Below are 14704 nucleotides of genomic sequence, written 5' to 3'. Positions count from 1 at the left end.
CCTGCTTCCTAAAGACTCTGGGGTCTGAACAACTCTGACAGTCACAGAGCCCCCAGGACACCAGCAGCACTTTCAACAAACAGCACCCTTGCCACCTCCATGACCCCTCAGCTGGTCTGGATGCCGCCTACAGGGTGTGTGTCTAGAGCCTTTGCCCACCCATCACCAGACCAAAAGGGCAAAGGACGTTCCCTCTGCCCCGCATGGAAGGCCCCTGACAAAGATCTCATTGTACATTTCTCAATAACAGCCTCTGTTTCATGGCAATAATATTATTGTCTGCCACTGACGTGTCACCTCCATTTCCAAACTGGCACTGTTTGGCTGCATTTTGCACTGCAGGCTGGGCCTTAGAGACAGAAATGGAGCCTCCAGGTCCCATGACCTGAGAAATGCACAGCAGGTAGCAGGTGAAGACACATCCAGTAACAGGACTCGGAGCAACACAGAAAGATGGGAGAGGGTTACGGGGAGAGTGGCACCAAATTCCTTCAACGGCTTATTTCTATGTTTTCACCTGAAACTCTTCAAAGTGTCTGAAGTATTTAGTGCTGGCCTCAATATTCATTAAAGAATCTACAATCTCATTGAAAGAGCAGGTCACGGGTACCAACGAAGTCTCACTAAGCTAGCTATTATTCCTCTTAGCCAGGCTCCTCTCTGAAGCATACTCTAGCCACTCACTCACTTGAAGCAATACAGAATGCATAATTGGCAAGCAAAAAAAAAAAAAAAAATCTGATTTCCTCATCTGTATTATTACCACGTGTCTCCTAAGGGAAGGGCAGGCAGTGGTAATTCTATACAGGTCAGTAACCATGGGTGGGCACTTGCAGGAGCGGTTAATATTTCTCTAAGGATATACAAGCAGTGGAGTTTGGAGTGTGACAACTTGGGACCACATTCCCACCACCTCTGCTTACTTTCATTCTTTGAGATTCGCTCATTAAATCTCCCCACTTTTTAACTGCGCCAGCAATTCTGCCTTAAAAGATGCTTGCATTCTGCCCAACTGAGTGGGGCAGGCAGTCAGATTTTTCCCCCTCTTCGCTCCGACACACAATAAGGCCATCTGCTGCTTATTCTGGGCCTATGGTCCAGGAAGCAAGACTCTGGAGACATCCCACACCCCTCCACAGAAGGAACCCACCTGAAAGTCAGGGAAAGATGCTCACAGCTGCTGAGAAAGAAGGCCAAAGGGAAGGTCAGGGTGTCAGCAGGAAGGGATGTGCTCATGAGTGAAGGTGGGTGGGGGAGAGAAGGCAGAAAGAGACAAGAGGACGTCCCTGGTGGTCCAGTGATTAAGACTCTGTGCTTCTACTGCAGGGGCACAGGTTCAGCCCTGGTCAGAGAACTAAGATCCCACAAGCCACATAGCATGGCCAAAGAAAGAAAAGGACAAGAAGCAGGAAAGGAACCAAAGAATGGATCAAGTGAGAGGAGTGAAGAGGCAGAATCAAGGAAGCAGGATGGAGTCTTTCAAGTAAGATGGAGAAAAAGCAGAGCGTTGACGGACCTGTGGAGCAAAGTAGGCAAACTCCGTCTCTGAGCTCAGTGAGTTGCCAAATGTGGGAGCTGGAAAGGACATCCAGGAGCCTCTAGTGCAAATCCTTTACTGTGCAGACGAGCAGCCGCAAGAACTGAGGTGATTCACCCAAAGGTCACACAGCAAGTTGGTGCGGCAGGTAGACCAGATCTCCAGAATCCTCGTTGGGTATATTTATACCTCCTAAGGCTGTCCTTTGGCCCAGTGACAGACATCACCGATCACTCCCTTGAAGTGAAATGAAAGTCACTCAGTCGTGTCCGACTCTGTGACCCCATGGACTGTAGCCCGCCAGGCTCCTCTGTCCATGGAATTCTCCAGAATACTGGAGTGGGTTGCCATGCCCTTCTCCAAGGGATCTTTGCAACCTGGGTCTTCTGCATTGCAGGCAAATTCTTTATCATCTGAGCCACTGGGGAACCATTATTTGTGACTTACTAACAATCTGCGACCAAGGCAGGGGCCTACAGGGCCCCGACAGGGACTCCAAACTGAGGCAGATTATAACCTTGACTTGGTCTTCCAGGCTGACACCCAAGGAGTCTGTTTCTCTGAGGTCCAGTGTGGCCCCGCGGCCCGCCCTGGAGGAGGTGTGGAAATTCCCACTGGTGCCGATGTCCTAACAGACACCACTGACAAAGCAGCAGGCATCCACACTAGGCCAGTGTCCCAAAGCGTGTGTGCACACCACCCACAACCACAAGAATGGCACCCTCTAGGTTAAGAGGTAACATGTGCAGTGAGAAAGAAGTAAGGCTTAAAAAAAAAAGCTTTTTCTGGTCAGTGATGACACCCAGAAACCAGAAAGGACACAAGAAGGTGAATGCTTGATTTAAAAAGTCAAAGAGCTCCAACTAGAAGGGGCTGGCAATGTTCTTGACAGGTGGTAGGGAGGACAAGAGGAAGCTCAGAAACAGACTCTGCAATTACACATTAAAAAGAGCATCAATTCAAAAAGTAACCAGTAAGATAGGTTTTTCTAGAGCATAAAGCACTAAGTTCTTTCCACATTGACCCTCTTTTAAACTGAACTATAAGGTTTTAAGACAGACTGTATATTGGCTTTCACTCCTGGATAAAATCTTAAAAAAAGAAAGAAAGAAAGAAAATAATGCCAACTGCAGCAACATGGATGGACCTAGAGATGACCATACTAAGTGAGGAAAGTCAGATGGAAGAAGATAAACATATGATACTGCTTATATGTGGAATCTAAAGACTGATACAAATGAACTTATTTGTAAAATACAGACAGACTTACAGACATAGAAAACAAATTTATGGTTACCAAAGAGGAAAGGAGTAGGGGGAGGGAAAAATTACTAGTTTGACATTCAGAGATACACACTACTATATATATATTAATAAACAGATAAACAAGGACTGACTGTATAACATAGGAAACTATATTTACTATCGTGTAACAACTATAATAGAAAAGAATCTGAAAAAGAATAGACATACACCGATATATAACTGAATCACTTTGCTGTGCACCCGAAACTAACACAGCTTTGTAAATCAACCACACTTCAATAAACAAATAAAAATTTAAAAACTATGGGTCTAGTGGGTCACTGTACAACTTGCCTACCTTCTCAAAATGATATTTGTCAAAAGGACAATAAATAGGCATGCTGGAAACTGACCATTCACAAACAAACACTTCACGTTTGTTAGGAAATATACTTTAGATTTGGCTGACTGAAAAGCATACATCTTACGGAGCAATATTCATGGGGCATCAAGGTGTCCACGGCAGAACAATCTTCATATCTCAACAACTGATATCTGCAGATGCTTCTCTGAGCAGGACTGCCCAACTCCATTTATGTCAAACCCCAAGCAGGAAGTAATCCTTCCATTTGATGTTCTTATCAGTAGAATTAAGTTCCTGGTTCAACAATTCATCTGCTGTACCCTGGCCTCATTCCAAAAATATATACCCTTTGGGAACTCTTTAAAAAATCAAATACTTAGGAGCAAAGGCTAAAAACTGATAGCCCTGAAGATTACTCCAAGGACTGTTGTTTTCAAAGTGATCACAATCAAACCACATTTTCAATCTAAGAAAGACAAAAGCTCTAGAGTAGAGAAAGCAAGAAGCCACTTTTTTTTTTTTTATCCTACTGAAACTCTCAAGTTCAACTGAAGAACCTTAGAACTGGACAGAAAATGAGCCTAAGGCTGGCCTGTCCCCATCACTCCCCTTCTTTGGAAGACCCATCCACTGTTAAGTTTGGCAACCTTAAGAAGGAAAGACTCAACAACACAGACTCATGTTCACATGATAATGATTCTCAGGCACTAAGGATATTCTTTGTAAGCTGTCTTACTGATCATGGTGGTTCCTCCAGCCAGGGCTGCCTTGGTGCCTTGAAAGAAGTCATCAGCAGAGGTCATCCCCTGATCAGGCATCTGGAAGCGGGTATGGACGTCAATCCCTCCAGGGATCACCATTCTGGAATGGGCTTCAATGGTCTTCACCCCTCCTGGCACAATCAGGTTTTCTCCTATTTGCCTAAATAAACAGGGTGGGCAATAATGATCGTAAATGAAATGTCCTAAATCAAACAGCATCTGATAGACACTTTCACCAAGCCCATAAACATTCCTCCTCTATATTCCACAGACTTTTCAGATTACTGGTATTGTTATTATTCATGTCTCTACCCTACTCCCTACCCACAAGAAGCAATGTAGAGCATACTAGAAAACAAAATTAAAATAAGGCATCAGAGGCCAATTCAAGGTTTAGTTATCAGAAAACCCATACGACCAAATGATAACAAAGCCCCAAGGTATTCACATAAAATACCACCATACTTTATAACACACCCAGTTGAGTTACTTATCCTATAACAATTTTCTCCAGACCTGCTTTCACTTTACATTTATTTTCACCATATCCTTTTCAACAAAGGGAAATGAGGATTTAAAGGGTATGAAGTATAACAAAACAAAGCAAAAATAATCACATTATTATTATAAAAAGTAAACACTATGATTGAAACTACTTAAAAATATGATTAGCAACTCAGATAACAGAGGTAGAAAATTATTCATTCACGATGAATAATGAATATAAATTAAATGCATTGATATGCATTAACTAATATTTATTCATGGGTGACATGATTTCCCATTTTTTTAAAAAAATATCTCTGTTACATCTTTCTGTCCGTTTTTTGAAAAGGCAAAACTAATCACCAAGGAGTTGGTCAAGTTCTAAAACAAATTAGTGATGACTAAAAATAGCACATGGGCTTATTCACTCTACCGCCAGAGTCTTACAGACCAGATCATGCTGCTTTCCAGTTGGGGGAAAATGGAACATGAAAGTCATGGTATTTGAGAGCCTGGAGCTGAGACTGTCACAAGCAAACACATGGAGAAAACATTAAATGTTGCAATGTTAAAACCTCTTTTAGGATCATAAATCAGGGTGTGAGTTTCCAGGCAACAGACCCGTTCACTACACTTTTCCACTGCTCTGGACTGGTTTGTTGCTGGCCCTTGATAAATGCTGCTTATTTAAAAGATGTCATTTGCTACAGTGTTTGTCTTTAAACAGATGTGCTATTTCTCCAGAGCCCCGTGAGCTGTCCCAGTTGGAAGGGCATGAGGATACTGGGATGTTCTCAATGCACTTAACCCTCTAGGGTCCAAAAATACCCTAATTCAATCACTGTTCTGTTGTTTTCTCCTTTGAAACACAATACACAGTAAACACAAGGGCAGTCCTATTTGTGTTCATTGACACTTACAGAACGAAACCTAAAGTTGCCTTGAATGAGGCAGTAATTTGTCTCTGTGGCCTAGTAATTAATTGGGTACCCTTTGGCCCCAACAACTTGGATTCTTGATTAAGAAAGCAGATGTGCCATCATAATAGATGAGGCTGTATCTTGCATCTGTGTCCTTTGACTGTCCTACCCTCCCCACACAAAAACTACGTTCTAGGAACACCTTTAATATAGTCAATGGATCATAACCCAAGTATTTGGCAACAAAAAGACGTTGTGTCACATTGGTTAAAAATAGTCAATTACATAACACGTAAGGAAATGGGTGTGCATCTAATTGTAGCTTTGAATTCTCTAAATCTGAGCTTTCAAATTCACTAATAACCAGCAATCAAGCTGTGTTTAAACAGATATTAAGTTAGTCTCTCTTTGAAGTCACTAGAGCTGATACTAGGCATCTGAATTGGAAATAATGCTTAGGAACACTGCAAGGTACCCAAATTTGTCAAGTTGATGAGTTACACTTACTTGATCAACCCATCTTCCATGTATATGTCTGCATAGAATGACTGGTCATCATTAACAATTTTACCTCCTTTGATCAGAAGACGATCACTCTGAAACAAAGAAGTAGTAAAGTCATAATGCATTCCCAACCCAAGATAAGAGAAATGAGCTAAGAACACTTTCACTGTTCCAAAGGGATGCTCAGAATGAGCCAATTTGGGAAAGGCTCACTGACCAAGGTGAACCTGTATGTGGCAACCTATTCATCACTTGATGAGTCAGAACATACTGGCAAAATTCAAAGCTTATCCCAGAGGAAAAAAATCTCTTTCCATTAGACCCAAAAGCAAAAAAGAATTTAAAAAAAAAAAAAAAAAAAAGCCCAACAATCTCTTTAAAGAGCTATTTTAAAACATTTCAGATAAAGAAGACAATTACTTTAAATAGCTTTAGGCCAAACTTCATTTTAAAACAAAATACACCTACACGTAGGGGAAGTCAATTCTTGGCGAGGTTTGTGTGGGGGAAAAATTAACCAAAGTCTGTTGTCATGGGATACTCTACACAAACACATTTGGTTCAGCCATAGCAAGGTTTCAATTCAGTCTGTTCTTTATCTTTGTGGTAAATCACAGCAACTGTAGGTGGGGAGAAAATGCTTCAAAGATGCACCATTTTAACTGTCCAGCTGTTAAGAAAAAGGTAAAGTTTTCAGATAAAGTAGATGAGAAGATAAGTTCTAAAACTCTCACACCATTATTGACTGTACATGTACTTATATTTTAATTGGTGCAAAAATATATATGACAAGCAGCCCATAAGTCACAAGAATGTAACATAAATGTTACATTATGATTCATCTCTATAGCAAATGCTGTTGATGGAATCTTATGCTTAAATCCTGTGTTCAACGGATACACACCTGTATTATTCCACACAAGGGTTAAATGACTGCCCTTTTAATATGGTTTTAATATGGTCCATTTTAACAATAATTAACTCAGAATTCAATTAAAAATAATATTCTCATCAAGTGCAATTTATGTTTAGCACTTAACAAAAAGAGAAAATTAAATCAACTCTTTAAAAAAATATACACGCTGCTTGAGACATAGGGGAAGACTTTTACACATAAACGTACACACACTTGGGTTTAAAAGTATTTATTGTTTCTCTAACGTAATGAAAAACATTAAGATTATTTTAATTGTGTACACTGTGGGGGCTTCGTTCTGCTGTAGACTTTGGAGAGACAGAATAAAGAGGCAGCAACAATTCCTGCATTTACATAAAATAAATGTAAAAACCTTTACAAAATCCTGCCCTGTAAACCATGTCACCCCAGCTGCCAATCCAACCTGTGAAATGGATGGAGCCAGATTATCGTTCCCAGGACACAGATAGAAACTAAGACTCAGAGAGGTCAAACCACTGGGCCAAAGTCACCTGATCCAGTGCATTAACTGTCTACAATGACCTCCCCCACTTCCCCAGTACCCAGCTTTGACAGGATAAACATTCCTGGGGAGGCAAGGAGAAGCCCTGCCCTTCACCACCTGCTCGCTTAGTCACTGCGGTACCTGTCTCAGCCGTCATGTGAATCCCGGAGCCAACATCATGTTAAGAAAAAGAGAGAGAGCGAGAAACATCACAGCCCAGCTCACTCATGTGGCTTCTTACATAAGAGGTTGGCCGTGTTGATGGAGGGAGGGAAACCATGCTATAGGTCCCACTATCCTGCAACCAGATTTTGTTAAAGGATAAAGGGGGCGCTGTTTTGGGGGGAAAAAATCAGTCTTGTTGATTGTTTGCTTTTTAAATTTTTTTCTCCCCACACTGTCAAACCGAAACTGCCTTTTTCATTCACGAAGACAGCGGATTACTTCAGGCTTGCAGCAAATCTGCTCTACACCCGCCCCCCACCCCACGCCCCAGATTCCTTTCTCGGGCGCAATGAACATATAATGTGGTGTGCCCCCGCGCTCGGCCCGTTGGGATTTTGGGTCTCTCGCACTCAAGAAAAAGCTAGCAGCCACCGCCTCTGCTCCAGCAGCTCATCCTCTAAAACCCTCCGGAGCACACGCCCCCTCCCCCGTGCGTTTGCTCCCACATCCCTCTCCTGCGGATGGGTGTGCCCTTGTGCATCCAGTGGAAGCCGGGGTGCCGGTGGCTAAGGAGGAAACCACAGAGAAAGCGCGCCCTCAGACCCAGCCCTAAACACATCGTGACTTTTCAAAGATTCTTTCTTTCCGTCACCGCCTCAGCCCTGGGTTCTACCAGTTGCAATCACGTTATCATTATATAACAATGAATTTCCCTCGCGTTCCTCCCTCCGCGGGATATCATTCGGGGATGCAGAGACCTAGGACAGGCGAGAAGAGAAGATGGGGGCGGGGGAGCAGCGGGAACAAGAACCTGTGTTCATCTCCCAAGCATCGCAGAGTCATCGCTTGCAGCTCCTCCTGATTTACAGACTAAGGACCCCAGGGCCCAGGACTGCGCCCGCATCTCCGGCTGCTGCGATCATTGTCTGGCCGAGGCCGGGCCGGGCCATCTGCTCGGCGCGTCGCGCAGCGCCATTACCTCCCCAAGCCCGGCTCCGTGCTGTCCCCAACGCCCACCCTCCTAGCCCGCTTTGTATAAGCCAACACGGACGCCTCCCTGGCTGCATAAAGACACAAGAAAACGAGCCCAGAGCCCCGCCAGGATCCCAGCCCCAAACCCTGGGGCAAGAAAGCCAATAGGGCCATCAAAAACCGGTCCTGGTCAACAAAAAGCCCACGCCTGTCCGTCTTTACCAACAACCCCCCCCCTCCTCCTCTGCTCATCACCACGTCCCTGTTTCTCCTTCCCGTTTCCCCATGATCCCGGTACACCCAGCCCTTTTCAGCATCTCTCCGCTGTCATTACGCCTCCGGGCTGAAACCGCTCCTTTTTCTGAAGAACCGGAGGAAGGCTCCAGAAAGCCCCTTACGGTGGGGGCGGGAAATGGGGGAGAATCCATTTCCCCGTCTCCCCCATCAGGCTCCAGGAGTCCAGCCCCGCAGCACGCAGCCGGGAGAACAATATCCGAGCTTCAACCATGCATATTCAATCTGGGATCCATTTGCTTACACCCCGCAGGCCGGCACCGCAGCATCTCGCTCTGACAATAAAAGGATACAGCGGATCTGGCGGGCTACCTAAAACGACCTTAATGCACTCACGCTCCTATTTTAATGCCTTAGAAACTATGCGGCTTACAATTCCATAGGATTGCGTCTCCCATCACGATCGCCTTCTTCAGTAACAAGGGGGGAAAGAGAGAGAGAAAAAAAAAAGTTGGGTTCCTCTTCCTCCCCCTGCTTAAAAAAAATACATATATTCTTTAGACCATCTGTGCCACAAAAAAAGGTTGCTGGCCGATCGCATATCGCCCAAGTACCCAACTCACCGTGATGCGTGGAATATTTTTCTTCCCCTGATAAGACATCTCTCTCCTGGGAAAAAAAATTAATTTCAAAAGAGCAGCCTTAAAACAAAAATTGCCAGGAAAGACACTTGGTAATTTTTTTGCAGGACTGAAAAATGTGCAGTCGAATAGCTGGTCTTGCTGACAGCAAATATCAGGAACGTAAGAGATAAATGCAATCCTCTGTCTTTTTCTTCCTCTCCTACAGCACTGCCCCAGCTAGGGCGGAAAAAAAGAAAGAGAGAGAGAGAACAGGAGGGAAGGGGGTGGAAATAAACTACAGCAATAAAAGCCTCGGTTCAAGTCTGCCACCGCGGCGCATGCGCCGCCAGCCACTCCCTTTCCTCTCGGGCCAAAGCCATCCGCTTCGAGAGAGACGAGTCCTGATTGGTCACAATCGTGGGATATGCAAATGAGTGCAGGCGGGGAGGGGAGCGGCGCGAGTGCGCGAATTGCTGCAGTGCAGCCGAGGGCGGCGGTCGGTGCGTGCGCCCGATCGGGGAGCGCGCCTTTCGCGCCTTTTCTTTGGACCAGGGCATCGGCCACCGGGGCTGGCAGAGGCCCCAAATGCAGCATCAGCTATGCAGGGATAGCGGAGGGGTGATCATTACGGACAAGGGGAGTCCAGCCCCTAGACGGTGGGCTTAGATGGGGCCCCGGCGGCATGCACCCGCTCGCGCGCGCCCCGGTGGATGCCCGCCCGCGCGCCAATCCGCGGAGGCCGCCGCTGCAGCCCCGCGTGGGGTGACTGCGCCGAGCCAATGGCTTTGCTGGCGGCGAGCGCGCGACTGCACGGCCGGCCGGCGCCGCGCCGCCCGGGAGGGGCGCCCGAGCCCTCCTCCCGCCGCCCTCGCCTTTCGCGAAGGCTCGCTCGGCCTCCGCCCAGGAGTCGACGGGGGAATTCAGATGGCAGCGAGCGGAGGGAAGGGGAGCAGGGCGGGAAGGCTCCGCGAGGCGCCGCGCCGGCCACGCCCGGCCCTGGAGAGGGGCGGCTGGACGCGGGCCTGTGGGCGGCCGGCGCCCGGCTGGGCTCCCCGGGGGCGGAGAGGCGCGGGCCCGTGGTGAGGCTGCGGAGAAGTGGAGCCGGAGGCCAGGCTTCGGGCATCCTTGGCCTGGCAGCTGGAAAAGAAAGTCTGAAGCCCTCACTGCTCTAAGGGAAGGAAAGCAGCCAGGGAAGACGTAGTTCGCTACTGAGGATGGAAACCCCGCCCTGAAACATCCTTTTGTGCCTTGGGGTCGCCAGGAACTTGGGGGCAAGGGAGGAGCATCAACCGCCTGTTGGGGCCAAAAAAGGCTCAGTGTAGGGCCCGGGTCTCTTTAATAGTCACTCTCATCTACACGACTTAGGGGAATGAAGCAGGAGGCAAGGGGTGGGGGGAGGGCTGGGGAGTACACTTATATGCTGCCTGCAGTTCTCTTGAGAAACTGTTAGGATTAACAGCGCCCAAGGAGCTCAAAGGATGTGCATTGCTATAGACTGGCCGCCCAGTTCACATAATGAAGCCAAAAGCCAGGAGATGAACTGGAGGAGCTGGAGGAATGAAGGAAAGGCGATCTCAAAAAGAAAGGTATCCTGAGTCATGGAGAGAACTACCCAGAATCCGTGCCCAGCCAGAGATCCTACAACACAGGGCTTTTAAGGCCTCTCTTCTTGGGCTAGAAATTGAACAGGTTGGGACCCCTTGGCTCTGTCCAAGTCATTCTCTGATGCTCTTACTTCAGAATCCCTGTAGAAAGAAGAAGCTGAACCACTTGATCATGAGCAGTCTATCAAAGGTTGCCCAGTCAGGTACAATGACTAAAACATCTGGGTTGGCCTTGAACTTCTCTACTAGAGATCAAACAATAGATAGAATCCCCACATAATCTATGCCTGCCAGCAATCATGGAGAAGGGGGAAAAATCTATTTAATTGGCTCACACCTGCTCAGCAAAGATTAGCCAGATAAACGCAAAATAATCCTGAGGCTAGGATGGGCTCACGTTTCAAAGTCTCTCTGCATCTGGCCACTTTGGATGGCTGCCTCTCCAGAAGGTGTAAGTAAGATGCACCCTGTCACTCCTCTTTTTGTAAATTCTAAGGTCGCAGAAAGAGGCTCTGGGGCACCCAGCAAGCTTCCCAGCTGGTTAATTCATTGCAGTTCCAATTAGCTCTGCATCTTAAAAACTGAAAAAAGGAGCACTTCCCCCTCCAACTCTGCGATGTGCTAAGAGCCAAGTGAGTTGAAGTCATCAAGTATTGGTGTCAGCCTGAAAGGGTCAAAGTCACAAGTCTGAGAACGCAGAATATACCTTCCTACCCAGAAAACCCACTGTCATTTCCAACCAGGAGTGGGTGAGGGGCAGCAGGAGAATGAGTATCCTATTAAATCATAAGGAAAATACTACTTGACAAACAAGTAAATATGGGTCAAATTAATTTAAAGCAAAATAACCACTAATGACATTGTTTGTTTATATTCTTGTTCTATGTTCCTGCTCCCAAATTGCTTGATCGTAAAGGCTTTAACTATACCTTGTTATTTATGAGTTTGCCCTTGGATATTTTGCTCCCAAGAGCTTTTATATCCATCTTATTTATATCAGTCTTATTTCTATATCCACTGATACAAGGTTTCTAAACCTAATGTCAGCGGTAACTGACATTACCGCTCATAAATATACAGAGATGTGATGTTTAAATTCATTTGTCTGCTCCGAGTAGAGCCTAAGAGTATTTGGCACATAGAAGGTGCCAAATAGATTTAATTGACCAAGGACAAGAACTGTCAGCAATCTGCATTTCTTACCATACTTACCGCTCAATACAATGCAGAGAAGGAATCGATGTGGGGGAGAATTTTCCACCCACTCTGCATTGATTGACTTGTTAATATACAGTATTTTTACACTGTCTTTGGATGAACACTGAGTGAAAATTGCCTATAAAGTTACAAATCATTGTCCCTGAACCAAATAGTTGAACCGATTCTCAGGCATGATTTTTCTGAATTTTTTTTTTAACTTAAGCATTATAAGCTGGCCTATTCCACATTCACGATCCCTTCACAGTCCTTGCCTTCCCATTTCCCATAGGCCTCCCCCAGCATCTAGAAAGAGCCAGGAGTGATGTGGTTGTTTAGTTGTTATGTCCGACTCTGTGACCCCAGGGACTGTAGTCCACCAAGCTCCTCTGTCCATGGGATGTCCTAGGCAAGAAGACTGGAGTGGGTTGCCATTTCCTACTCCAGGCTATCTTCTCAACCCAGGGATCAAAACTCTGTCTCCTGCGTCGGCAGGCAGATTCTATACGGCCTTTCCACCAAGGAAGCCCTAGCAGTGATGGACAGTGGGTTAATGAAATGGTTCTGCTGCAGACATCCTGGTGTTCTGGAGGAAGGGAGACTCTTCCTCATGATCCGAGAGCAGCAGGAGCGGTATCCTATATCCAGGGATAACCTATATCCGGGTGGTACGTGTGTGCTCAGTCCCTTCAGTCGTGTCCAACTCTGCGACCCCAGGGACTGTAGCCCGCCAGGCTCCTCTGTCCATGGGATTTCCCAGGCAAGAATACTGGAGTGAGTTGCTGTTTCCTCCTCCAAGGGATCTCCCTGATCCAGGGGTCGAACACACATCTCCTTCATCTCTTGCATTACAGGCAAATTCTTTACCGTTGAACCATATCTAAGTGAGCACCAAGTGAAGTTTGAGCTCACAGAGTCTAGGAGCTCTTTCAAGTCTTACTCATCTTTTACCCTAATAAAGAACCTGATGGAGAAAAGGGTACAAGAAGGATGGGGTATATGGAGTGATGACATCCAGTGTGTTTGAGATGTTCCGGTCCTACAACCTGCCAGTAACCAGGGGTGGGAGGTGAATGGGCTGCTTTCGGTTCCTCAGCAGCAGTGTCCCCTCCTGGACCAGCCCCACCTCTGCTCTCAGTTTCTTCTTCCCCCTCTGGGGAGCAGGGTAACCATTTCTGCTTCTGTGACCCCCCCTGCCCCGCGCCTCTGCGGAAGTGAAACCTTCAGGATGTCACCGAGCAGGGAGAGTCCAAATATAAATAGTTGGCAAAGAAGAGAAGATTTCAAGTGCTCACTTTGCTGCAGTACAGACGCCAAGGGCAGTGGCCTCGGATGCAGCCGGCTGCTAAGGTTAAAATGAATGCGGTGGTAAGAGGAAGGACTGGAATTCTGCCTTGCCAAAAACTAAGGGCATTGGCTAGGACACTGAGAGGGAAGTGTTGCCTGCTTCTCTGCAGCTGGAATTGGGCCATGATGGGTGTAACCCCACAGGGGCAGTCTACAGGGGGACAGTTAAGGACCAATGGGTCCCAGCCTGGCCACTGCATTTCCCAGTGGGAGCATCCTTTACCACCGGGGACAGGGTGGGGGCTGACGAGGATCAGAGGGACTGGTCCTCTGAGCCAGATGCTGACTTTACTGGAACTGGAAGTTGGGGCTGTGAAGGGTCCTGAGGAAGTCCTTACTGTATGCAGAAGAAGCAAGTTTCATCGTCCAAATCCTGCCAACATCAGGACAGAGGAAATTATGCACTTCACAGAATCTAGTAGCTTGTCTACATTGGCTTTCTCTTCTTATCTCCAGTTGGCCCACAATCCTCCCAAATGACCCCCCGCTTTATCTGCCTGGCACAGCACCCTCAGTGGGACTACAGATTTTCCCTGGGGTCCCTCAGTCAGAGCCAAGACGGCGTCTCTCTCTGACCATTGTGCCTCAAGCTCGCCATCTGGTGGTGAATGAGGAGAGTGATCTGGTCCCCTTGGTCCTTGTCTAGTGTGATGGATGATGATGACTCAGGACTTGAAAAGGGCCTTGGAGATGCTTATTCCAGCATATCTGAGTCTTAATCACCTAAAGTGATTTTGCCTCTGCGTTTGAACCATCCCGGGCTCCAGCTCAGATCATCTGATTAGAAACTCCAGAGATAAAACCCAGGAATGTTTTTAAACTAGTCTACCTCTGGCCTCTAGACCCAGGGATCCCCAGTCTCTGGGATCTAATGCCTGATGATCTGAGGTGGAGCTGATGTCATAATAATAAAAATAAAATGCACTGTAAATGTAATGCACTTGAATCATCCCCAAACCACCCCCACCTCCACTGTCCACAGAAAAGTTGCCTTCCACAAAACCAATCCCTGTTGCCAGAAAAGGTTGGAGACAGCTGGTCTAGACCACTCCTACCCTCCTTTTACAGGAAAGGAAGCTTGGAGAATATGAACCAAAATGCAATCCCTCCCCAGGACTGCCCCTCCCCAAAGTACATTGATGGTCCCGCTCTTTCTCCAGCAGGAACATCTTATGAAAGAGTAATTAATATCATCATCATGATCTTTTTATTTGTTTGTTTCCTAGTAAAACACTGTTGTGGGTTTACCAGGTGGAACTACTGGTAAAGAACCCACCTGCCAATGCAGGTTACATGTAAGACATGCCGGTTCAGTCCCTGGGTT

General features: G+C 46.6%; 1 protein-coding gene across 2 annotated transcripts in view; it reads right to left on the bottom strand.

Annotated features, from left to right (window-relative positions):
- The window catches only part of DPYSL2 (dihydropyrimidinase like 2), a 115948-nt gene that overhangs the window by 67169 nt on the left and 34075 nt on the right, over window positions 1–14704 (bottom strand). The window contains exons 1-3 of one of the 2 annotated variants that reach the window (XM_018052355.1): window positions 9233–9553; window positions 5821–5909; window positions 3883–4067 (exon numbers count right to left, since the gene is read on the bottom strand). In XM_018052355.1, coding sequence (XP_017907844.1) covers window positions 3883–4067; window positions 5821–5909; window positions 9233–9271 — 313 coding nt within the window. In that variant the 5' untranslated portion in view covers window positions 9272–9553. Of the gene's footprint in view, window positions 1–3882; window positions 4068–5820; window positions 5910–9232; window positions 9554–14704 lie in introns of those variants that run through there. The other variant, XM_005684031.3, reaches the window with a different exon arrangement.

Source organism: Capra hircus, chromosome 8 (genome assembly GCF_001704415.2).
Source record: "Capra hircus breed San Clemente chromosome 8, ASM170441v1, whole genome shotgun sequence".
Classification (NCBI taxonomy): Eukaryota; Metazoa; Chordata; class Mammalia; order Artiodactyla; family Bovidae; genus Capra; species Capra hircus.
This window is presented reverse-complemented; position numbering and strand designations above follow the sequence as displayed.